This window comes from Carassius auratus, unplaced genomic scaffold (genome assembly GCF_003368295.1).
Source record: "Carassius auratus strain Wakin unplaced genomic scaffold, ASM336829v1 scaf_tig00215616, whole genome shotgun sequence".
Lineage (NCBI taxonomy): Eukaryota > Metazoa > Chordata > Actinopteri > Cypriniformes > Cyprinidae > Carassius > Carassius auratus.
In genome coordinates this window covers 41,997-66,651 of record NW_020528163.1, presented here as the reverse complement: position 1 = coordinate 66,651, position 24,655 = coordinate 41,997, and the positions used below count along the sequence as shown (strand labels likewise).

The 24,655-nt window shown below is 36.2% G+C and overlaps 1 protein-coding gene across 1 annotated transcript; it reads left to right on the top strand.

The window, feature by feature from the left end:
• Positions 1-517: 517 nt before the first annotated feature.
• LOC113095092 (vasoactive intestinal polypeptide receptor 2-like) lies at positions 518-23,829 on the top strand (the record flags this gene model as incomplete). The annotated part of the gene is made up of 11 exons (XM_026260702.1): positions 518-625; positions 7,317-7,411; positions 15,397-15,494; positions 15,860-16,028; positions 17,106-17,256; positions 18,046-18,106; positions 18,274-18,343; positions 19,304-19,395; positions 19,909-20,044; positions 20,570-20,611; positions 21,952-23,829. Coding segments are annotated over 11 exons (1,196 nt in total), but the record flags the coding sequence as incomplete, so codon positions are not given.
• Between the last annotated feature and the right edge of the window lie 826 nt (positions 23,830-24,655).

Below are 24,655 nucleotides of genomic sequence, written 5' to 3'. Positions count from 1 at the left end.
CTGAGAGCATTTGGATGTTGTAGATGATGATGTATGGTGTGTGATGTCATTGTCAAACCTCTTTGACCATCTTTCTATTTATGTCCAGACCTTCACAACACACTCATCTGACCGCAGATGCTGGAATGTGTTTTGGTCCCTGTTGGCCGGTCTCATGAGATCCAGTGATTTTACCCTTTTTTATGTTTTATCTTACCTATCTGTAGTGTATGTATCTGTAGTATCTAACCTATGCTAAATGAAAAGCAAACTTGGATGATATTTGTAGGGTTATGTTAAAAGAGAAAACGTATTCAAGTACACTCAACACATAAAGCAGAAAGCCTCTCAAGAACATTAGTCAATAAATGCGGATCTTATCCCAAACTAAACATTTTCCCAGGTTCCTGTCAAACACATGTCAAGTTTCTCACATGCACTGCTGCACTAATTTTGCTGAAGGTTCTGCTATTTCAACACATTTTAAGATCCAGATGTGTTAAGCTTTTGTATTGTTTTCTGTTTCTATGGCTTACAGGTTGCAGGGGGATATGGGACAATTTTTCTTGCTGGCACCATGCTGACATTGGAGAGGTGGTCGACAACACCTGCCCCGTTGCACTTAAAAATTTGTTCACCAGAGATGGTAAATTTTACTTTAATATTTGCAAACTGTCATTTATCCATTTTAACATGATGCTGATTTTTTTTTTTATTGTTTAATTATTTAAATTTTAAGGGATAGATTACCCAAAAATGAAAAGTATGCCATTAATTACTTGCCTTCATGTTGTTTCAAACCCTTAAGACTTCCTTTATCTTCCAAACACAGATTAAGATTTCCAGAAATTGCGGTTGAACCACTGATGTCATATGGACTATTTTAATGATTTCCTTACAACCTTTCTGGGCTTTTAACGTGAAAGTTGTGTTGCTGTCTATGGAGGGTCAGAAAATTCTTTGATCTCATCAAAAATATCTTAATCTGTGTTCTGGTTTTATGTGTTTGGAACAACTTGAGGGTGGGTAATTAATAACTTTCCCTTAATAATTGAATTCAGTTCATTTCAAAATAAAAATATTTGGATATAATGCAACATTTACTTTGGTAAAATTAGATTTTGGCCGTTTACATAAAAAAAAAATGTGGGCACTGTCTTAAAGAAACTTCAATATATGTATATTTAAAAACCTTCGAGTTTATTGGATGTTAATGAAGAAATAGTTGACAGTCTTTCAAGAACTTGCAGATTCTATTTGGTAAGTACCTCAGAGAGCTGTCCTTTATAAACAGATGTCTAGATGTTCTCAAAAGGGTTTCATCAGTAAATATACAAACCAAAACAGGTCGTCCTATGGCATTAAGCTTTAAAACCCTATTTTATGAAGTTTATGATTAGCTCTGCTAATATGTGTGCAAAGCAGATAAGTAAAACAGTGGGGAAAATATTGATTTAATTACCTGCTGATTTTGTAAGTTTGCCCAATTAAAAGAAATGAAGGGCTTGTAATTTTAACAGTAGATTTATTTTAAAAGATAGAGACAGAAAATCAACAAAAAAATCCAGAAAAAACACATTATATAAAGGTTAGAAATTGATTTAGATTTCAGTAAGTGAAAAAAGTATTTGATCCCCTACCAGCCAGCAAGAATTCTGGCTCCCACAGATTGGTTATGTGCCCATGTGGAATACAGATCGGTCCCACCACTTTAAGAAGTAAGGATGATCATGAGAAAGGTGAGGGATCAGCCCCGAACTACACAGGAGAGGAGCTTGTTAATGATCTTAAGTCAGCTGGCAGTCACCAAGCAAAACCAATGGTAACACACTACCGTGCTTTGGCCCACAAGGTCCTCCAGCTCAAGAAGGTACATGTACAGTCCTGTTTAAAGTTTGCCAAAGAACATCTAAATGATTCAGAGAAGGCTTGGGAGAAAATGCTGTGGTCAGATGAGACCAAAAATTTACCTTTTTGGTATTAACTTGACCCGCCATTCTGATAATGAACTCAAGAACACCATCCCTACAGTCAAGCACAGAAGTAGGAACATTATACTTTGGGGCTGTTTTTCTGCTGAAGGTACAGGACAACTTCATTGCATTGAGAGGCAAATGGATGGAGCCATGTACTGTAAAATCTTGGACGAGAACCTCCTTCCCTCAGCCAGAACACTGAAGAGGGTCATGGATTGGTCTTCCAGCATGATAATGATCTGAAACATACTGCTAAGGCTACAAAGGAGTGGCTCAAGAAGAAGCACATTAAGGTCAAGAAGGGGAACAGCCAGTCTCCAGACCTCAATCCTGTAGAAAATCTGTGGAGGGAGCTGAAACTTCAAGTTGCCAAACGACAGCCAAGAAATCTTAAGGATTTAGAGATGATCTGTAAAGCATAATGGACCAAAATGCCTTCTGAGATGTGTGCAAACCTGGTGACCAACTACAAGAAACGTCTTACATCTGTCCTCGCCAACAAGGGTTTCTGCCACCAAGTACTAAGTCATGTTTTGCTTGGGAATCAAATGCTTATTTCACTCACTGAAATCCAAATCAGATTCTAACCTTTATATAATGTTTTTTTTTCTGTATTTTTTTGGTTAATATACAGTCTCTGTACATTAAAATAAACCTACCATAAAAATTACAGACCCTTCATTTCTTTGTAAGTGGGCAAACTTACAAAATCAGCAGGCGAGCAAATCAATGTTTCCCCACTGTATACTGTTCTTATTTTCTAATTGTAAATGTGCTGATTTTGAGCGTGCATGTGTGAGTCTGAGTAAATTAATGAGTAAGGGAATATACTGAAGGCTGGAGTGAGTGAATCATGTCTTTCCCCTTCTGCTCGGACATGTTCATTGACCCGTGGACTCGAGCCGATGGCACAGAACCAGCACACCCTTTCTTCCCTACAGAGAAGTTGTCTGTCAAGCTCCAGATTGTGGGAGTACATAAAGCCATGATTTCCCAATCAGGCTATTTCCAGCTCTTGTGAGCTTTCTAACCTGCTGGCTCAGAGAGGTCATGCTGGAACACATGAACACATGGTGCCACTGGATATCCACTGAGTAAAGGAGCCAAATTAGCCCAGAACATCTGGAAACACATGCAGACCTGTGGTTTTATAGCACACGATTATCATTTCCAATCAAGCTTTCTAATGTATGGCTGAACTTTTCACAGATGAATCACTGTCATCATCATCAGCATCATTTATGCTCCATTAGCTGTTACCCCAGATATTATCTGCTGTTTTTTCCCCCCTAAAGTAGCTCTTAAAAAAGCAACGCATTGCACTTTCTCAATCTGGTGTTCGGGGGATATATTTCCAATCATTTGACAGAGGTTAATGGATTGTAAGGGCTAGAACAGATATATATATCACTTGTTCTCATTGTATGAAGTTGATTCAGGTGCCTCGAGGTTGTGTGGGCAGTAAATGGCTCAGTCTTTTCTTCTTCTTCGAATGAGCTCATGTACGATACATCAGGGGGGTTTCAGTTTGAGCTTAGAAAGAAATAATAAAAAAAAAGGTCTACTTTTCAGAAGTGTACTTTTCCACTTTCAGCTTTTACACTGGGGCATGTAAGGAATATTTATTTTGAAATATTGATTTCTGCACAGTTTTGGGGGGCATTTTATGTCTTTTATTTCAGTAGGACAGTAAGTGGACAGGAAGTAAGTGAAGAAGAAGTGAAGTGAAGTGACATTCAGCCAAGTATGGTGACCCATACTCAGAATTTGTGCTCTGCATTTAACCCATCCGAAGTGCACACACACAGAGCAGTGAACACACACCTGGAGCAGTGGGCAGCCATTTATGCTGCGGCGCCCGGGGAGCAGTTGGGGGGTTCGATGCCTTGCTCAAGGGCACCTAAGTCGTGGTATTGAAGGTGGAGAGAGAACTGTACATGCACTCCCCCCACCCACAATTCCTGCCGGCCCGGGACTCGAACTCACAACCTTTCGATTGGGAGTCCGACACTCTAACCATTAGGCCACGACTTCCCAAATAGGGAGAGAGAGGGGGACGGGATCGGGAAAGGTCTGCAAGCCAGGACTCAATCTCAGGACCCCCTATGTGCAACAGCACTGCATACATTTTTTTATATTATTATTATTATGTATAATAAACAGAGCAGCGGTGTACTAATAAAGAGAACACTGTATATTTATAAAGGCAAAAACATCCAAAATAATTGCTTAAACTAATTGTAATAAATAGTAATATACTTAGTAAATAATAATTAACTAAACACATAAAAACTTAAACATTTATTTTTTTGTTACTTTTTGTTACTTGAAACTTTAACTGAAATAAAATCAAATATAAACAAAAAACCTTTTAACTTATTTTATTTCCACTTATTGCTGAAACAACATTTCACATTTTAATTTAGTTTATCTTGATGTACTAAACTGAATATAAATGTAATTAAATACAACTGAAAAACGTTAACAAAACAACTAAAATGTTAATACTTTAAAATATTATTTAAAATTATAATATTATTAAAATGATCCTAAAATACCCTGATATGTGTACCAGTCCAAAGATTTATTTATTTATTATTATTTTTGTTGCTGTTGTTGATGAAATAAGTCTCTTATGCTCACAAAGGCTCCATTTGATAAAAAATGTAATATTGTGAAATATTATTACAATAAAAAAATATTTTGACATATTTAATAGTCATGTGGATATTTGCATCAAAATAAAAAAAATAAAACCCATGGGTTACATTATAGCAGTACACCTGTCTTCTCTAACAGTAGCCCTCTGAAGGACTTAAAAATGACTCCACATATATCCTTTCTTTTTTACTAATGTGATGTTAGATGTGAGGGTTTTGAACTGATGTGCCATGCACATAATACATAGTATCTGTCAGGCTTGTGCTGCACAAAGGTCTGTGCCCTTTGCTTTTGTGTCCCTGAATGGCAGTTTAAAGCAGCAAAGCAGTCCCGCATTATGCTCCCACAAAGCGTTTATGCTCTTGGACAAATGCATGTTTGATCACCGTTCTTACTATTTGAATTCAAGATGAGAGCTCACATGGTGATGTTCATTATAGCAGTTAGCACTTTTATCATAAAGCCTGAATCTGTGTGTTTGCACAGACAGCCCCTTTTGTTGGGCTTATGTGTGTGTTTGAGTTTCTGTACACACGTATGTTCTGATCTGCATGGATGGGTGTGTGTGAGCATGTGTGGGTGTGTATTTGGGGGGTTTGTTTCAGGCTGCACACGGACAAAAATTAATCTCCATGTTGATACATGTCAGGAGAGTTTACATTCTCTCTCTCTAGCAAAGTGCTCTACCGTGATGTAGTTGTGCTCGCCCTCATACTTGTCCCGATGAAATGCCGTTAAATATTCATTCTGCTTTCCTCAGTCCTAAAATATACATAGAACATACTCATGTCATAAGAAGCTCTGAGTAACACATTCGAAGTAGTCGCACAAAGTGTTTTCACAATCACAGTGTTGATGTTAGTAAATATACAGTTATCTTTGGCTTTTGCAGGTCAGAAAAGTCCTCTCCCTGATTTCCGTTTTTTTATAATCCATTAAATCCTCGTTAAAACTGATGCCAATTTTTTTTTCTCTGGGAAAAATCTTTTACAAAAGTATCTCTAGGGAAAAAGCTTGTTTCCACCACAAGGAACAATAAATAAAGGATAAAAAAATAAAAAAGATAATTGCTTCTACAATAATACATAATAGGTAATAATATTATTCTCACAATTCTTTTTTTTCTTCGCGCAATTGTGAATTTATAGCTCACAATTCCAAGTTTTCTTCTCCGAATTGTGAGTTTATATTTTACAAGTCTATTTTTATATCAAGTGTTTTTTGAGAAAAACAAAATCTGAATGGTACGAATAAGAAGTCACAAATAATTATTATTACTTTTTTTTTTTTTTTTTTTTTACTTTTTTACTCCATGGTGGAAATGGGCCTATGTATATATATATATAGATAGATAGATAGATAGATAGATAGATAGATAGATAGATAGATAGATAGATAGACAGACAGACAGACAGACAGACAGATATATATACAGACAGATAGATATACATTGTGAAAAGCGTTGGACTAATCTAATTTACTTCTTACATTTTTACTAATTAGAAATGCATTTTTTTTATAACAAATAAATATAATCATACAACTTTTTCATATTTTTTCAATAGCTTTCAGGTAAATCAACCTATAGTTTGTTTACTTAAACAGGTAGTTGTCTCTGCCCATTCAGCTGGGATAGAATAAAGCATTTTAACATGTATTATCTTTAAAATACATTGTTCTGTTGTTCTTCTTCTGTTATCCAGTGCTATTTTTAAATCAAATGTTCAAAAATCTATGTTGCAGCCTACTGGTTTTCTTGTCTGTTGGGTGTTGTAATGTTTGGTTGATGTTTAAATGTTCATGTGCTCTTTGTTAGCCTGCCAGCTGCTCCTCTCCAGGTGTAATGGTGGTCATTGATGCAATGCAATGTGTAGGAGGCTGTTGTTTCGTTACTGAGAGTATTAGCAAGCCTACACGCAGACACTTTAATGCATGAAACAGAAATATTCTGTATTTATACTTAACACTCAGCCTCTGCCTCTCAGCCTTGACTGAATGCATCAGTGACGTACAAAGCTATTCCATTATCACTGGTGCCATATGGATTTAATATAATATATTAAAAGTATTTAAAAGTATAATGTAGCTGGAAATCACACCTAAAAAAAAGGCACAGTAAAAAAAGAGCCTCTTCCCTTTACAATCAAAAGGAAAAATATATAAAAAATGTATTTTGCTAAAAAAAGAAGCCTATTTTTAGGACCATTACGATTTTTGCATGCCATATTCAATGCACATTCAAAACCTTGATTCCCATTGTGAGCAGTCTCATTAACATAACTTGAAAACATTTTTTTATATTACCATGCTGAATAAATACATTAAGTGTAAATTATATTTGTATGTTAGAACAGTAATTGAAGAATGTTATCCATTTAATTAGCATAAAAGTATTGGCAAGAATTACAGTGAAACTTAAAGCATAATTTTCTTTAAACATTATTGCTTTTCTTTTGTCTTTTGATTTTGGGTGAAACATTTCTTTGTAGGCTGTGTTGAGCTTTACTCTATTCTTGATTCATTTCTTTGATTGGCTTATTTCTGTGTTTAGTTTTCTCTGATATCTCTGGGCTTTTGGCGATGTGCACGGTTGTGTAGCATTGCTTACCCAAACCCTCACTAATTCTGGCTGTCAGTCTAAATGGCTGTTAATCTCTCTGATAAATTGGCTGTTAACGAAGCAATGTCTGTATGTTCTAGGCATCATTAAGAGGAACTGCACTATGGAAGGCTGGTCCGACGTGTATCCCAGCATCCACAACGTTTGCTTTGAGCCCCAAACGAATGAAGAAAAGGTGAGTGACTCAATTCTGATTCTGTCAGTAAGGGGTGTTTGACTGTAGATGGTGTTTAAGATCATTGTGCTAACCATCCTGAAGGAGCTCCGCGTGAATAGCATTGATAAAGGAAGATATTTTGTCTGAAAGGCACTGTTGTTCCCTCCACATGTGCTACAACCACAGAAAAATCTGAGGGCACTTCAGGACCCTGAACCTTTTAGTGCCCACTATCTAGCCTGAATCTATGCCAGCTGGGACCACCTTTGGGGCAGAGACTGTGTTTGTGTGCATTTGGCAATGTGAGTGCGCACATGCATGTGTGAGTGTGTGTGTGTTCATGCGTGTGTCTGCATGAACAAACAGTCATAGAAAGCACTAGAGTTTTAAAAGAAAGCGAGCAGCTGGCTCAAGTGTGTTTTCCTGGGCTTTCAACCAAATTGCTCTCCGTATTATATTTCTCAGGATCCCGAATTTAGAGACAAATGATTTTAGATGCATTTGAAGTTGAAAAGAGTCCCAGAGAGCCAAAGAAAAAGAGCAGATGATAAAAGAACCAGAAGAGAGAGGTGCTTTTGTTCTTTTATGTCAGCAGAATAAGAACAAATATATAAATGTCCAGTAACGTAACATTTGGTCTTATTATAAAACTAGATTCTCTCGGTTCATCATGAAACAGCCAATCGCTCGTGAAAAGTACTGTTTTATCCTGCGATTGTGCTTTAGAGATAATCGTGTGCTGCTGGAATGGAGGGAATCTCTGCAGGAAGTGAACTATAGCAATGCCAGTGTCAAGACAGACCCTAGAGCAGAGGAGTGAACCCAATCATTTGGAGTTCACAGGATTTTGGGAAGTTTCCATTTATTTGTTCTGCAAGTGTTCTATATTTGGTGATTAGAGCTACACATTTAGGGTTTTAGAATTGTACTTTATATTAATTCACATATTACAGGGTTTGTAGTTAACTTGACATTCACCAAACAACAAATGTTGGTAAAAAAAAAAAAGGATAGCCAATTAGCTGGTTTCTAAGGAAACTTTGGCATAAAACATAGAATATAGTAATTCAATGTTATTGTCAGAATTATAGGCTGACCCCTGCTGATGTACAGTAAGTGTTAGTTACTCAAATCAAACCATGTACTAAGGAAAACGTGCACATAATAACGATTTCTAAAATGATTATTTTCTTCTGAACTCAAAGTTGTGACACCTAAGAACAATGCTCCTCATTACATTTATTCATTTTTCATTTAGCTGACGCTTTTTTTCCAAAGCGACTTACAATTGCTATATATGTCAGAGGTCGCACGCCTCTGGAGCAACTAGGGGTTAAGTGTCTTTCTCAGGGACACATTGGTGTCTCACAGTGGATTCGAACCTGGGTCTCTCACACCAAAGGCATGTGTTGTATCCACTATGCCAACAGAGATAAATAATGGAATTTTAGGAAAAATACACTACTGTTCAAAAGTTTGCAATGGTAAGGTTTTTGTTTTTGACAGAAGTCTTCTATGCTCAATAAGGCATTTAGTTGATTAAAATTGCAGTAAAAATGGAAATATTGTAAAATAGTATTACTATTTAAAATACTTGCTTTCTATTTTAATATATATTTAAAAGTGTAATTTATTCCTGTGATGGGAAAACTTAATTTTCTTCCGTCATATGAACCTTTAGATATCATTCTAATATGCTGATTTGGAGCTCAAGAAACATCTATTATTATTATTTTTGTGGAAACTTTGATAAATAGTTTTCAGGATCCTGTGATGAAAGGGGGGTTTCTTTATTATCAGGAAAATTTGTATCTGATTTTCCTATTAATGAGCTGAATTGTAATGGAGCTTTCTGTGATTTATTTTACATTTATTCATAAGCTGTAATAAGTGAAACATCTGGCAGTGTTATGATGTTCTTTCTTCATTGCCATTATAAATGCATCAGGGGACATCCCATAAACTCAGCTCACCTTAATAGGAATGTGAAATAGACATTTTCCCCCACAAGCATGTAAGCTTTAGTAAAACATGTCTTTTTATAAGTCATGAGATGTTTTTAGCTCATACCCATGGCCAGTTTTGACATAAGATTTGTTGACCAATTGAGTCTTCATGGCATTATTTATAAAATAAATGCTCTCAATAGATCAGTGCTTTTTTTCAGGGGTAGGCAGTTCTGAGAATTCAGGGAACATGTGGAATGTTTGCCACATTGTATGATGAAGGCCGTATGGAGAAACGGTCATTTTGACAAAAAAGAAACGTCTCCAACATAATTAGATGAAACCTCCCTGGAATAATAGCTTAAACAGCTGTCTGAGGGAAAGAGCAGCATTAAGCACAGAAACTAAATAAGGATTTAAATGCAAATGTTAAATATCTTATACCCCGTTAAAGTTATGATGATGAATACATGTCCTATTAACTATTAAAATGTCCCACAAGTTGGCAAGAGTTAAAGTTCAGCCAAGGCATTTTGAATTTAAAATTGTGCAATTTAATAAATTATGATGCAGAAATGTCTAGTCTTAGTTATACACCAAAAATGACATTAAACTGCACCAGGGGAATTACTGTATTTCTGAGAGAGCAAATGCTTGACGATGACAGGACTCAAATCTGCTTTAACTCAAGAAAGTTGAAACGAACTCAGCTATTATTAGAGAGATTTTCTATAAAAATGCCCGCATGTGTGATTTATATTCCTTGCTTCTGTCATGAGCGTGTAGTTTTGGGCATTCATGGACACGTGTCATCTCCATCAGCGAGGGCAAGCGCCTCTTATAGCTCAGTAAACATTTCTGGTGAAGTACAGTGAGTTGTCAGTGTGACTTGAGGTGATACCCAGGATCAGAGCAGACATGCTGACACATCGGCCTGCTCTGATTGGCTTTATGTTGAAAGGAGATGTGTGCCGTGACTGAAGCAGCCTTGAAATGGTTCAAATCAGCCTGTCTGAGGCTGTAGACACAAAAACAGGATGATCCAGCATAGAAATTGGATTTGAACTGGATTTCATTGCAACCTGTTTGACATCTCTAAAAGCAGAACAACAGATTTGCTTCACGTATACAGTAGCTTGGCCATATATATATTTTTTTTTCCCCGCTTCAGAGAGAATTGTTTTTTTTTATTAAATAAATGAAATTAAAGGATAGTTATGACTTTTCCACCTGATACATTTATTAACTGTAATTATCACTTTATATCACACATATATGCCACATATGTGACTTCATATCTTCATATTTTATCATAATTTACTTTATCTTACAATTTTCATACATCTTCACAATTTATTTCTCATTGTGACTTCACTTTATATCTCACCACGAATATATGCTTTTTTGAACTCTCTCTTTATCACCCTCCCCCCTATTAATTAATTAATTAATTAAATAATTAATTCATTTATTCTGTTCAAAAGTTTGGGGTAAAGAAGTTTGCTGCTCAAGAAACATTTCTTCTAAATGTTGAACAGTCATGCTGCTTAATAGTTATGTGGTAACTTTTTTTTTTCATAATTTCTTCCATAATTTTTATTTAATAGTATAATACTTAAAATAAATAAAAACGTAAAAAAATTATATGCATACATAATATATATATATATATATATATATATATATATATATATATATATATATATATATATATATATATATATATAAACAATTGAAGTTTCATTAACTTTTTTTGCCTATACATGAAATACATAAAAATATTAAACTTTTTCTAAAATAACAAATTAAACCTAGTGTTAATGGTACAGTAGCAAAACCAGTCTATGTAAATGAGCTCAGTTATGTTTGGCTAAACTCTTTGCTTCTGACAAACTCACTGTGGTTTATCAGAGGGGGCCATACAAGGAAAATCTTGTTTTATGTTTTACTTGCATATTGTTCTTTTAATGTTTAGAGAGACGGAATGTCTCCCTTGAAATGTTTTCCGTCAAAATTATCGCAGATGGACTTTTGACATCACCCAGAGTTCAACACGTGCTCCGCAGTAAGACGGTTGGCAGCCGTGCGTTTTGGGATGCTGCCCAGATGACTCTACGCTGCTCGTTTGAGCGATGAGGGGACAGTTCGCTGTTTTTCATTCTGATCTTGTGTCGGGGGAAATGAAACATTAAAGCAATTTCCTGAAGGTTAGAAAGACAGTAGCAGAGGGCACATTCCCATCCTCTCAGAGTTCTCTGGTGGAAATTAGCAGAGATGACTAAAGTCGTCTTCCTAAGGCGTTAGTAAGAACACTGATCGACCTTGAGTCAAACCTGTCTGAAACCTGATTTCTTGAGCCCCGTTCTGCTCCACTTCAAAGAAGTCCTGCCCCGGGACACTTCAGAGAAATTAAAACAAGCCCGCTGATGAATTCAATTGGACATTGATCTTCTAACCTTAGGCTATTGATTCTGTTTAAAAGGACACCTGATATTAGTTTTAGGATTCACAGCAAAAGTGATATCACCTGATGAATGTACACATATATTAGGCCAGGTTGTCCTTCTCACTTAATTTAATTCATTAGAGTGGAGGTTTTATTTAACTTAAATGATTTATTCTTCAGAAGAGACGGAGGCTTTTAATAGGTTCTGGCTTTGATTTGTCAAAACATGTAATTTCTGCGTCAACAAATGGAATTTCAAAATGAATGTTTTCAGATAGATATTTTCTTACAGTGCACTTTTCAACCTCTCATTTTAACATTGAAGTTGAGGAAAGTCTAAACAGACTACTTAGACATCATCTAAATAATACTCACCTTTTTCCGGGGCATTGGGTCGCATGTTGAAGTCCAAGTGCCATATTAGTGTCACATTTAATCTGAAATTCTCCAGAAGTTTTCCATGGGCATTTACTGAAACACATACCATATCCAACAATAAATAATTGACTGTCTGAAGAAGGAAACGATCCTTCATCTCATCCAAAGCCAGCACAGAGGCTGGTTTCTGTCTCCTCCTTTTAACTGCTGCAGCTCTTATAACCTGCACATCACTTAGTTGTTTATAGATGCTGTATTATAGGCTTAGTATGAAATACACTGAGTACTGGGACTAGACAAAAAATGTCAACCACCAGTTTTACTTCTGTATTCAGATGAGTGTTTTCTTCCCCAACTAGATTGTTTGTCAGATTTAAAGTCTTTTATTTTTGCTAAAAAAAAAAAAAAATCTCTCCTTTGTTCCTGAAAATGGCAATAAATTGATGTATTAACTATTTCAATATTGATAGTGTTAAAGTCATTTATATTACCATAAAATATTTGACCCTTTATGCTGTTAGTTTTTTTTTTCTTTTTTAAATCAATTCTGGTTGACAACAGTTTGAAATGAATTGAAAAAGACATGATATTGGAAGAAAATCAAGAAAACAATAAATAATTTATTATTATTATTATTATTATTATTATTATTATTATGTGATCAGAGCACTTAAAAATGTATATTTTATTTATTCCAGTAATGTAATTTAAATTAAAGGGGGGGTGAAATGCTCGTTTTCACTCAATATCCTGTTAATCTTGAGTACCTATATAGTAGTACTGCATCCTTCATAACTCCAAAAAAATCTTAAGTTTTATTATATTCATAAGAGAAAGATAGTCTGTACCGATTTTTCCCGGAAAAACATGACCGGCTGGAGGCGTGACGTGTGGGCGGAGCTAAAGAATCACGAGCGTGAGTAGGCTTTTGCGTTGAGAGCGTGTGGAAGCTGTGACATTACCGTGAGGAAAAAAACATCCAAAACAAACTATGGCTTACAGTCAGATTCAGCCATATATTTATGATCCAGAATCAGATCCCAAGGCTGAAACGGAATGAGAGCAGCAGCAGCAACGACTCGCTCCGAGCGGGGCTCGAACCCGGGTCTCCGGCATGGGAGGGGACGCACTAACAAGGAGGCAGAGATATTTTAAGCAGTTTTACTCACCGCCTGCGGTTCCAACACACGATCGTGACCCTTTTTCGTTGGGATTGCATCATCCTTAAGAAATAAACGATACGCAAATCCGTTGTCAAACTGGGCCTTGTTTGTAAAACAAGCATCTTCGAAATGCAGGGGAACAAACACAAACACTTGCACAACTCCGTTGATGCTCTGTAAAAATAAACTCCATCCACACGTCCATTAATGCTGTTTTTTTTTTTTTTTGGTAATCTGTGCAGGGTTGACCAAAAATACACTTCTTTTGTGACATTTCGCGACGCTCTCACTCTGATCAGTGAATCGCTCTGATCAGTGAAGTCTGTTGTGCTCTCAGTGCTCTGCTATATGGGAGCACGCACTCTTCCGGCAGAAGTGCCCTCAGGACCCATATAAGGAATTTCCGCTCCATCTAACGTCACACAGAGCCATACTCAAAAAAACTTTCCGAAACTTGTGACAAACCGGAAGGAGTATTTTTGGAACAGAAATATTCCTTCAAACGTACAACTTAATTTTTGAAACTTTGTCCATGTTTAGCATGGGAATCCAACTCTTTAACAGTGTAAAAAACTCAGTATGCATGAAATTGCATTTCACCCCCCCTTTAAATAATAATATTTAAAATGTTTGTCTTGTGTGTTTGATGTCTTTACATCTCTTTTGGTTAATTTAACGTGTCCTATAGGCTTGCCAAAATTATAATTAACTCCAATTTCTATAATTAGCAAATTTTAAACTTTCTGTATTATTTTAGTGTCTCACACTGTGACATACAGCACTTAATTTTGCACTAAAAAATAAAGTTATGAATTGTTAGGCATTTATATATACATACATACATTATACACTATACATACTGTAAGTTTTGTCATTTAGAATCATACAATCACAAATATGTTATGCAGTTATGTCCTAAAAGCAAATCAAATAACAAAAACACACTGACATGCACACACCAGGACAAAAACACTCTAAATGGACAGAATAACCAAATGTTGTAAAATATCCCTCTCACGCTAAATTTCGTGCGCTTTATGTTTAAAGAAGCACAGGAGGAATGTTCCTGGTGTTGAGTGGGTCTGTGGCTCCAGAGTGCCAGGTTGTAAGTCAGACTGAAAGAATGCTGTTTATGGGGGATGAGTCTGTCTGAGCTTCATCACGCTCTTCCATCACCAAACAGCCGCCTGGCCAACTAGCCATTTTCATGCTTATTAGTCACCCTGTCATCCTTGATCCGTGAGAGAATTCACAATTAGCTTGTGTACATTATTTCATCACATTTAAAACCTGGCATAGGTCTTAAATGCATTGCTTGTACTGCTAAGTGGTATAAAAGGAATGTTTCAGTTTTAATGTTTTGTATATGCTATACTCATTTAATGTAGCAACAGTGCTGCTGACATTTAAAAACAAATTGATGATTATATACAATTTGTTTGTATATGAGTTCAAACTGGTAGATCAGATAAAACATGACAAAAAGGGGATTTTTTCCCCCCTTACTTATTTTGTATACATTATATGGAAATTTAGATAGTCTGGGATATAGATTTTGTTTAACTTGAAATTAATTCACATACCCAGTTTTATTTTATTATTTTAATGTAAATGAAGTGAGACCCAAATATATAGTACACTTTTGTTTTAAATGAATGAGATACAATTGCAGCTGGAATGCCAGGTTTTAACCATGCATTTCTGTTGTATGGAAATGGCAGCTTTAACATTTGTTCTGCTAGAAAACACAAAGGTATGATTTTTATGCATCACGAGCGTGGGCTGGTGATGACAGAATTGAAATGTTCTGAGGAATGTGCAGCACGATCGGACTAGTCAAATTTAGACATGCTTTTGAGTGATTTTTGCAATAGTGATTTAGACACAGCTTTCCAGTACCTACAATAATCATCATTTTTGTAATATTTTTTTTTAGTGGAGCAATAGAGCATAATGCTTTAGATCTCTTGGGGGAATAGCTAAATTTTATGTCTGGTGTCTTAACCCCACTAAAAATAAAATATTGCATATACAAAGCGTTTCTCAAATGTTGTTTCTCTTTCTGTCCAGCTTGTTTTCTACAAGGTGATGAAGGCCGTTTACACACTCGGACACAGCCTCTCTCTCATTGCACTCATCACTGGCAGCACCATCCTCTGTCTGTTCAGGTCTGAAACAGAGTCTTAAATAATTCCAGTAGTTATGTCTGCTTTATATTTCTCTACACTTTGTATGGATGGATGAGCCTCCCTTATATTAATTGTAATCATTGAGGAGTCAAATTTGGCAGGCTTCTGAACGACTATATTTAAATAAATGTGACATTGCGTATAAACATTATGCTTGGCGCTTGGCTTTTACCCGATAGTGTTTATCTAGCTGGAATGAAATTATTAATTTAAGAAGTTGTCTAGATATGTGATGAATGGAACAGTGCTTAAGACTCTCTGCATTTTTCTCACAAACTAACCATAAGCACAATTAAAATAGAAAAGAGGCAATATTTATCTACAGGTCTGTCTCGCTCCAACAGAAAACTTCACTGCACCAGGAACTACATCCATCTGAACCTGTTCTTCTCGTTCATACTGAGGGCCATCGCTGTGCTGGTCAAAGATGCCATTCTGTTTTCCCACGGGAATGTAGAATGTTCAAAGCACCCATCACTGGTGAATGAATCTATCCATCCAGAATATCTGCAGGTAAATTAATATCATTTAAAAGTTAAAAAAATAAAATAATAATTGAGAAAGGGCTGGTTTAAATGAATCAAAAGTGACAGTAAAGACATTTAATGTTATAAAATATTTATTTTTTACATTTTCTTTTGAACTTTCTATTAATTAAAGAAACCAAATAAATATATATCAATGGTTTCACTTAAATATTAAGCAATTGCTTATAAACTGAGAAGAATGCTCAGAATTGAGATATAAGCTCTCAATTACCTTTTTTATGTTTATTTCATGGCATATACCAAGAAGAAACTGAATTTTAAACTCAGAATTCTGAAATGGAAACTTGAATTTGTGAAAAAAAGAATCACGATTCTGAGAAACAAAGTGTGATAATCAGATAAAAATGTGCAATTATATTTTAAAAAATGAGTACGTATTTCCATTGTTTCATGAGTATCAGGTGAGCATATTAAATTCATTTCTGAATAACGGCTGCTGAAAATTCAGCTTTGCCATCATAGAAACAAATTAACCTTTAAAATGTATAAAATAGAAATGATTTTTTTTACTGTATTTTTGTATCAAATTAATGATCAAAATGAATGTAGTGTACATAAGTTGCTTCTTTCAAAAACATTTAAAAAATCTTACCAACCCCGAACTTTTGAAGAAATATTATTTTATCATTTCTGCTCAATTACTGACACAAAAAGGTGACACCATGTCAGTTAGTCTTCCATTGTTTCGCCAAACAGGTAATCCCAATCCCATTCCTCACAGCATTGGTTGTCCTACCAGATGCCTCAAATGAGCAGAAATGTTTGTTCACCTAGAAATGGCTGTCTGCACACATTAAAGTGGGATTTGAGACTAACATCGAAAAAATTACACACTTCACCTTCAAAGGTCTGAACTGAGCTAAGCCAAGTTACATGCATAGACAACTTAACACATTTTATGCTTCAATGGTTTTAAAAGGTGGTTATTTCTGTCATTACAGACCCTAAAAACCCAAATGCGTGTTCACGTTTGTTTGTCCCACTCTTTGGCATTTCTGAGATACAAATAGTGCACATTGAAGTTCTCTGTGCTTGTTTTTAGATTGGTTGCAAGGCCAGCCTGATCATCTTCCACTACTTCATCATAGCAAACTTCTACTGGTTGCTGGTGGAAGGGCTCTATCTACATACTCTACTGATGGTCATCTTCTCTGAAAACAGACACTTCATCATTTACCTCCTCATTGGCTGGGGTAAGTCTTCATTAGAAACACTGACCTTTTCAAGCTGTTTCCGTTTCCAAAACCAATTGTTGCTTTTCAGAGTCTTTTAAAGCTATTCATGTCAGTGTTTTCACCTATAAGCAGGTATTTGAGTAAATAAAGGATTAAAGCCTAGAGATTTTCCACTTCCCACTGCATTTGATGCTTTTGCTTTCATCTTATCTGACACGAACACATGTGTGCATAGAAAATCATTCGAGAACACACACCTCTTCACGGTGTAGCACTGAATGTCTCTTCCTTAATTCATTCAAACACTTCTGAATAGATGTCGCTCACTGCTCAGAGGAAAAACAGCGTAGGGAACGAGATGACGTGCCATCGGTCTTGTTCAGTCTGTTTGTCTTACATTATGTATTAGTATGTCTTTGTAGTTTGTTGTGTCCCTGGAGTTTCCAGGCGAGAGAAAGGAGAGCAGGATCTTCATTCATTGGGTGTGGCTTGCTAGACTCATCATATCAAAACCTCATTAAGCTTCTCTTTCATCATGACAGCGACGACCAACATGGCCTCTTTAATCATGTTCTGTTTACCAGCATTTCCTCTCCGGCTTTACTTGGGTTTAGAGATAGTGGCCCACATTCCAACAGGAAACTGTAGTAACAATTTCTCAGCAGGTGTTTGAGCAAACATGCTGTTGCTTAACGTCACATTATGTCTGTCTGACTTTGTCTGTAGCCTATATTTACACTGATTATGCATGAATGAATGTGACAGCGAAGTCTCTTGATATCTGATCATTCCCTCTCCTTCCTCCAGGATTCCCCACCGTGTTTATGATTCCGTGGATTGTGTGTAGGATTTACCTCGATGACACGGGGTGAGTCGTTGAGCATAATCAGACAGTGACAGGGCTCCCATGAGACTCTTAATAGCGGATATTTAAACCTGAGAGATTAAAATGAGGCAGAAGAAGATGAAACGCATTCCTGTTTGCTGCCGCTGTTATGAAAGCACTTGTAACTCCTTGATGTCTCCTCATAACAGATGCTGGGAGAGGAATGATGCCCCGATTCCCTGGCGGGTGATTAACTGGCCAATTATGGCATCTGTCATTGTGAGTATAACCTCACACCAGCTATTATAAACACTGAGACCAGCCTCATACTGTACGCATTATATCAGGCAGGGAGGGATTCTGCCAGCAAAGCAGACGCGGGGATGTGCTGAGTCTCATGAACAGTTTCCATGTCCTGGATAGGACGTGAGCGCAGGCATGTCAGGGGGAGCGAGCGAACACGCTGTCACAAGTGCCTCTCTCAGCACACATGCCAAGACTCTCTCTTGTGTCCGCTGTGCCATTTCCATTTTGTAAACACTCACCTGCAAGAGATCAAATGTCTTTGGACAGCACGATGGCTGTGTTTGACAGCTTTGCCTGAACGCATCCAGGTCAAATTGTTCCTGTTCCTCAGCCCTCCAGAGCCTAGGAATGCAATAATAATACGTTTTTCTGGCAAACATGCTCAGTTCTGGTGTGTTTAGATAACTCTCTCACAGAGCTCTGCAGACCATGCTACTGTGTAACTACATCTCTCTGCTACCCAGAATGCCACTTGTAGATGATCCTTTGGCAAAGATGTTCTGTTTTAAGTTTTTTTATGTAGGGATTAATTTTGAGGAACAGAAACAAGTGGCCTCTTTTGTTTCTACTATCTGCCAGATGGATTCAAACAAGATGGAAATGGGAGATTATCAATTTACCTTGGAAGTTATGCATTTGGCAGACCAAATTTAAAACAGTTTTAGGTGCTAGGATCTATTTGGTTTTTTTTTTTATTTTATGGACAAAATTCAAATCATATAGGTTTAGAATGATTTAAAATGGTGAATAAATGGTGAGAATTTTCATTTTTGGTTCCTTAAAGACCTGTAATCTGATTCAAGTCTTACAAAAGGTTTTGAGAAGTTCTTGTGTCAGATCCAGTAAACAGTGGATATTTTTAGTCTGGATAATATCATTGTATAAATGCGAAATTATATAAAATCTTTTTATCTTCCTTTCTGTGTTCCACAGTTGAACTTTATTCTGTTCATCAGCATCATTCGAATCCTGGTCCAGAAACTGAGGTGTCCTGATGTTGGTGGAAACGATCAGTCGCAGTACAGGTATCGCAAATGGTTGCCAACTAATATTCCATTCTGCAAACATGGTTGAACCCTCTTACATGCTGGTCATAGCTGAGATCTCCCTTGTAAATTTAGCAGGAGTTGCATTCCAGCATGATTTTCAGAAAAATGGTTGGAAATGGATGGCTGCTTTCCATTTTTATCCAGGTCTTCCACTATCTATTGTGCATTGCTAAATGTGTATGCATTGAAATGGGGGTGAAATATTTATGCTGCGATTTGTAGCAATCTGAGTTTTTGTTCTGCTGAGAGTGGCATGTTCTGCGTTTGAGTGCCCTGTCGCTAATGCATGAGAGGCTGCGCTCTATTTGATGGCTCTCCCATGATGCATTTTTCCCATTGAGATTTCAGTTTGGAGCTCTCCATTGTGTGCTTGGAAATATGTATCTAATACATATAATCTATTTGACAAAAATTGCCATGCTATCATGACAGTAGGGATCCCTCCTCATCACTCCATTCAAATCCTGTTACTCCTCTTTCTCTTTTCAGGAGGTTGGCCAAGTCCACACTTCTCTTGATCCCTCTGTTTGGCATCAATTATGTTGTTTTCGTTTACATCATAGAAGAAAATGAAGAGATGAATAACTATAAAATATTCTTTGACCTTGGTCTGGGATCTTTTCAGGTGAGAATATACCTAAATGTATGATTAATGATTATATATATATATATATATATATATATATATATATATATATATATAATATATCTTCTTAAACTTTAACTTTAACAAAAGCTCCAGTGTTTAATTAATCTAGATTTATAATAATATAATCAGAATAAATGCTGCTCTTTTGAACTTTCTATTCATCAAAGTGTCTTAAATTATAAAATGTGTAAATATATAGTGTTTAAAACTGTCAAAAATATTACAGTGAAGACTGTATTAATGGCTTAAAAATCAGCTTTGTTCTCACCAAAATTTTAAAATATGAATACAAATTAATATAAACAATGTTAATATAAATATTTACTTTGAATTATAACACTGTAATTGAATTGTAATTTTTAGTAATTTATTTTGTAATAATTACAATATCATTGTTTTGTGAATAACATTACAAAATCTTACAGACTCCAAACTTTAGAATGATATGTGATGATTTATCAGTGTTGTGTACCACATTAACCCTCTGTGTTCCTCTCACAGGGCTTGGTGGTTGCGATTTTGTACTGTTTTTTGAATAGTGAGGTTAGTCTGAAATTTTATTGATCATTGATTTCTCACTTTAGCTCTATTCCAAAACATAGTGTGCTGCTTACTGCCTATATAGGCAGCTGATAAAACTGCATCCTAACTGTAATAGAATCTCATAAGTTAGCAATTTAAAAAAAACTTTGCATAAGCAGCACTAAAAAGTACAAAAATACACCCACACATTGTGTAAAACACTATTACACTATTGTTGTAATAAAATTATAACTTTGTTGAGAATGCTTTTGAGTATCAGATGTCATTTTTTGTGATGTGGAAAGATGAGGACCCAAGAGCGATTATGCAAAAAGGAATCGTCTTTAATAGAGTAGCGTTGTAACAGAAAAGTCTTTGAAATAACAAAAGGCGGCCGATGAGCAGGTACCCAAAAGGTAAACACAGTCTTTTACGTGAATGGGCAAACAGAGAGTTCTTGTAGATAAACGGGCCAGCGCTCGGGCAGCGTGTTGAGATAAGCGTTAGCTGGATGAGCAAGATGATTGCAAAGCACCAGCATCTACAGCAAACGAAATAATCAAGCACAAAACACAAAAAATAGGGACTTAGAAATAGCCAGGGTGAGAAGCGAGAACAGGTGTGAATCTATTAGCGAGACAGAGGAGCGATAATGAGGGACAGCTGAAGAAGAGTGTGAGTGTAGCGAAGAAAAAACAGCAGAGGGGAGGGGGGAGGAGAGAAGGAAAACCGAAAACATAACAATTTTTATTTAAAAACAGCATTTTTGATTTCAACTCATTTGCAATCCTTTATTTGCATTCTGGAATTGTCATCTCTAATAATGATACATACAGTGCCTACTAAGAATTTGGTCAAAACAAGCCATTTGTTAGTCAGTATATGATAAAGTTAGCACACTATTTATTTCTGTGCATATGATGCATTAAAATGCCTCCTCGTCAGGCAGCTCACTAGGTTTTGGAACAGAGCAGTGGTTTTCCTTCCTAGTTCAAATCAACATAAAACATTCACAACCTATTTGACTTCTGTATTGTGACATTTCTGAGTGACAAACGATGTTGAAGGAGATAAACATGTAGGATGAATTGTTTGGGTCTTGGATTAATTCCCCCTGTATGACAAATGTATGAAAGAAAAGGCATGAAACAAGTTTTTTTTATTTTTCTGAGGCAGAGCTTAGATAATTACATTTTGATGAAAGTTTACAAGCAAACAAACACAACCTAAATCAATTAAAATAAAACTAGAAACATATTTTGAGCATAAATGGGTTCAGTCTTGATTTCGTGTCGACTTACCACCCTGTGTTTCTGTGCTAATGCTAATGCTAATGGTTGTTTTGCTTGGCTGCTTTGCAGGTCAAGAGCGAACTCAAGAGGAAGTGGCGGAGTTTGCGTTTAAAGCGTTACATTGGTCGCGACTACCGTCTGCACAGTTCATCCACATCCCGGAACGGCACGGAAAACATGGGCCGATTCCATCGGAACTCCAGAGCCCAGTCTTTCCTACAGACTGAGACCACTGTAGTGTGAGACATCTAGAAGCGGCGCTATATGAATCACTCTCTTACTTCACTGCCCCTCAGCTAACAACTCAGTATTTTTCAAAAGCTTTACACTGAAGAGGACAAGGCTTTCTGAAGCATGAGATTGACATGTAGGAGACACGATGAGGACTCAGCATCTCTGAGGCACAGTGCTGTATTTCAGTATACGATGCGAAATCTCGTTTCATAGCAAATTTTGCTCTTAACCACCAAAATAACACATTAAACCAAACATCTGTGAGTGGGATAGTATTGGTGGCATTAAAAACTGCAATTCTGTTTATTTTATTGAATGCAGATTACATATATAGCTTTTTGAAAACTCTTTCATTGCATTAGGGTCAGATTATATAATAGTGTTATGTAAATGCTACTTAAGGCCCACAGCAATTTTCTTAGACGTTTATGGAGACGCAGCACCATGCTATCAACACATGAAAACTTACTAAGAAAATGTCTTGGATGAATGCAAGAAGTGGGTCACCTCTATGCCAAACTCAAACGTGAGGTTTTATAAAGAGGACATTACAGCCGGAGGTGTCCACGTTAGCCCTGGACTCATTTCAGGAGAATGTGTCTTATTTCCAATACATGCAGAGACTGAAAAGTCAGTCGTACACTCAAAAGAAAAGTGGTGATTGTAAGAAAAAGCAAAAATTCATTTTGTCATTATTCGACCACTTGGGATTTTTTTCTTCATTATTTTATTCCTTGAAGAAAAGCCACAGTATGAAAAAGCGCTAACTGAGATACAAGATTATAATTTTTTCCAAGATATGTATATTGTAGCATGTGAATGTATTTGTTATATGAGGAGATTCAGTATAGTCTTATGAATACAAATATGTGGCATAAATATTTAGTTTGCCCACAAAGAAGATGTGTGATTAAACCAAACCACGACTCACTGTTATTACTCTGCAAACTTTTTTATTTCATATCTCACTAATCAGTAATTTCAATAGATAGTGTTGATGGCGTTTTTGATTATTTTTGCTTCTGTGTTGCTCTGTCTCACATTGTCAGGGGGTTGGGGAATTGTACACTGCAATGAATCCTGCTGTCTGTGCTCTTTTAATTCAACTGAAAAACAGATAATAAATTAATTTAGGTCAAGTGAACTGACAAAACAGCGAGAGTGAGGGTGTATGAAAGTGACATTTCAGTGTGAGCTGTGTTCTATGAACAGATTCTGGGAACTGCGGTCCAGAGATTCACAATGGGTTGGAGAGGAGATCGGATCTCTTACAGCCAGGCCTGAAGAGCGAGAGCTCCCTGGGACACGAAGGCAAGGTTGTGTTCATTTAAAGTGACACAGATGCCATGGGCAGGGGCATTCAGCATCATTATCAGACCGTCAAATGGGAAAGAAAAGATGGAGCTTTAATTAGAGCTGGCAGAAAGGAATTGTGGGTTGTTTGAATTAAGTAATGAAGGAGGATGACAGTATGCGTTCATTTCGAAAGATCTGAAGGTTTTGAAGAATCTGGTGTGTTTGGCAGATGCATTTATGATGTAAAAAAATTTCAAACAGAGGCCATAATGTTGTGCACTTCTTGTTTATTATATTTAACCATCTGCAATGTTTAATTGGAAAATTGATTGTTCTCGGTTTTTTGCAGTTACATTTTTGCTGAATGTTTCTAAACTGTATTGAGATTTTTCATTAAATGTGAAAGTCGTTTTTAAATTGTGTTTAGTCTGGGCATTTTTTAATTGGTACACAGAAAATAAATCAACAAATTTTAGTCAGAAATTGCTAGTAAATATCACAATCATTACAAATAAACAGCAAGTTACAGAGAATCACGCTCAAAATTTGAAGTAGAAACATTAAAATTTTATTTTCTTGTAAAACGTACTACAAGAATCCAATTTATTTTTTTATTTTTTTACAACTGTGTAGTTATTCTTTTTCAACACCATTAATGCAGCCGATTTAATTTGAATTTAAATTTCAGCACATATTCAGTTTATACTGTGCTAATTGAAATTATTCGATACGGCAAAATAATTTGTTTGTGTGATGTAGATAAGATTGGTAGGGTTTGTTTTTATGATGGTGAGTCTTGGGAACAATAAATGAGATGCTATAAATGGAGCAGTGAAATACGATTACACTTCTCCCTTGTCGATCAACAGATCAGCTTCACCATCAACACTGATGATATCACATGCAGATGATGTTGTTTTGACTCGTTTCCTGTTCTCTTGCTGTCTGGTGTCTTATCGCCTTCCTGGATCCTCAAATGGAGTGAACATGCTTCTCCTTGGAGGCACAGCAAAAAGTAACAGAGAATAACAACTTGTTTTCAGGCCGCTGGCCTCCACATCCACGTTCTTACAAGTCATTTACAGAGCATGTTTCTTCATGCAACATTTATTTGTGCCATCAACTTCATAAAAACAATTGAACTGACAGAACGTCATAAATGAAATTTCACGGTAATTCATGCAGCCTGATTATGGAGTTTCGCAGCGTTCAGTGTTACAGTTGTTTGGATGAAGATGAGGTC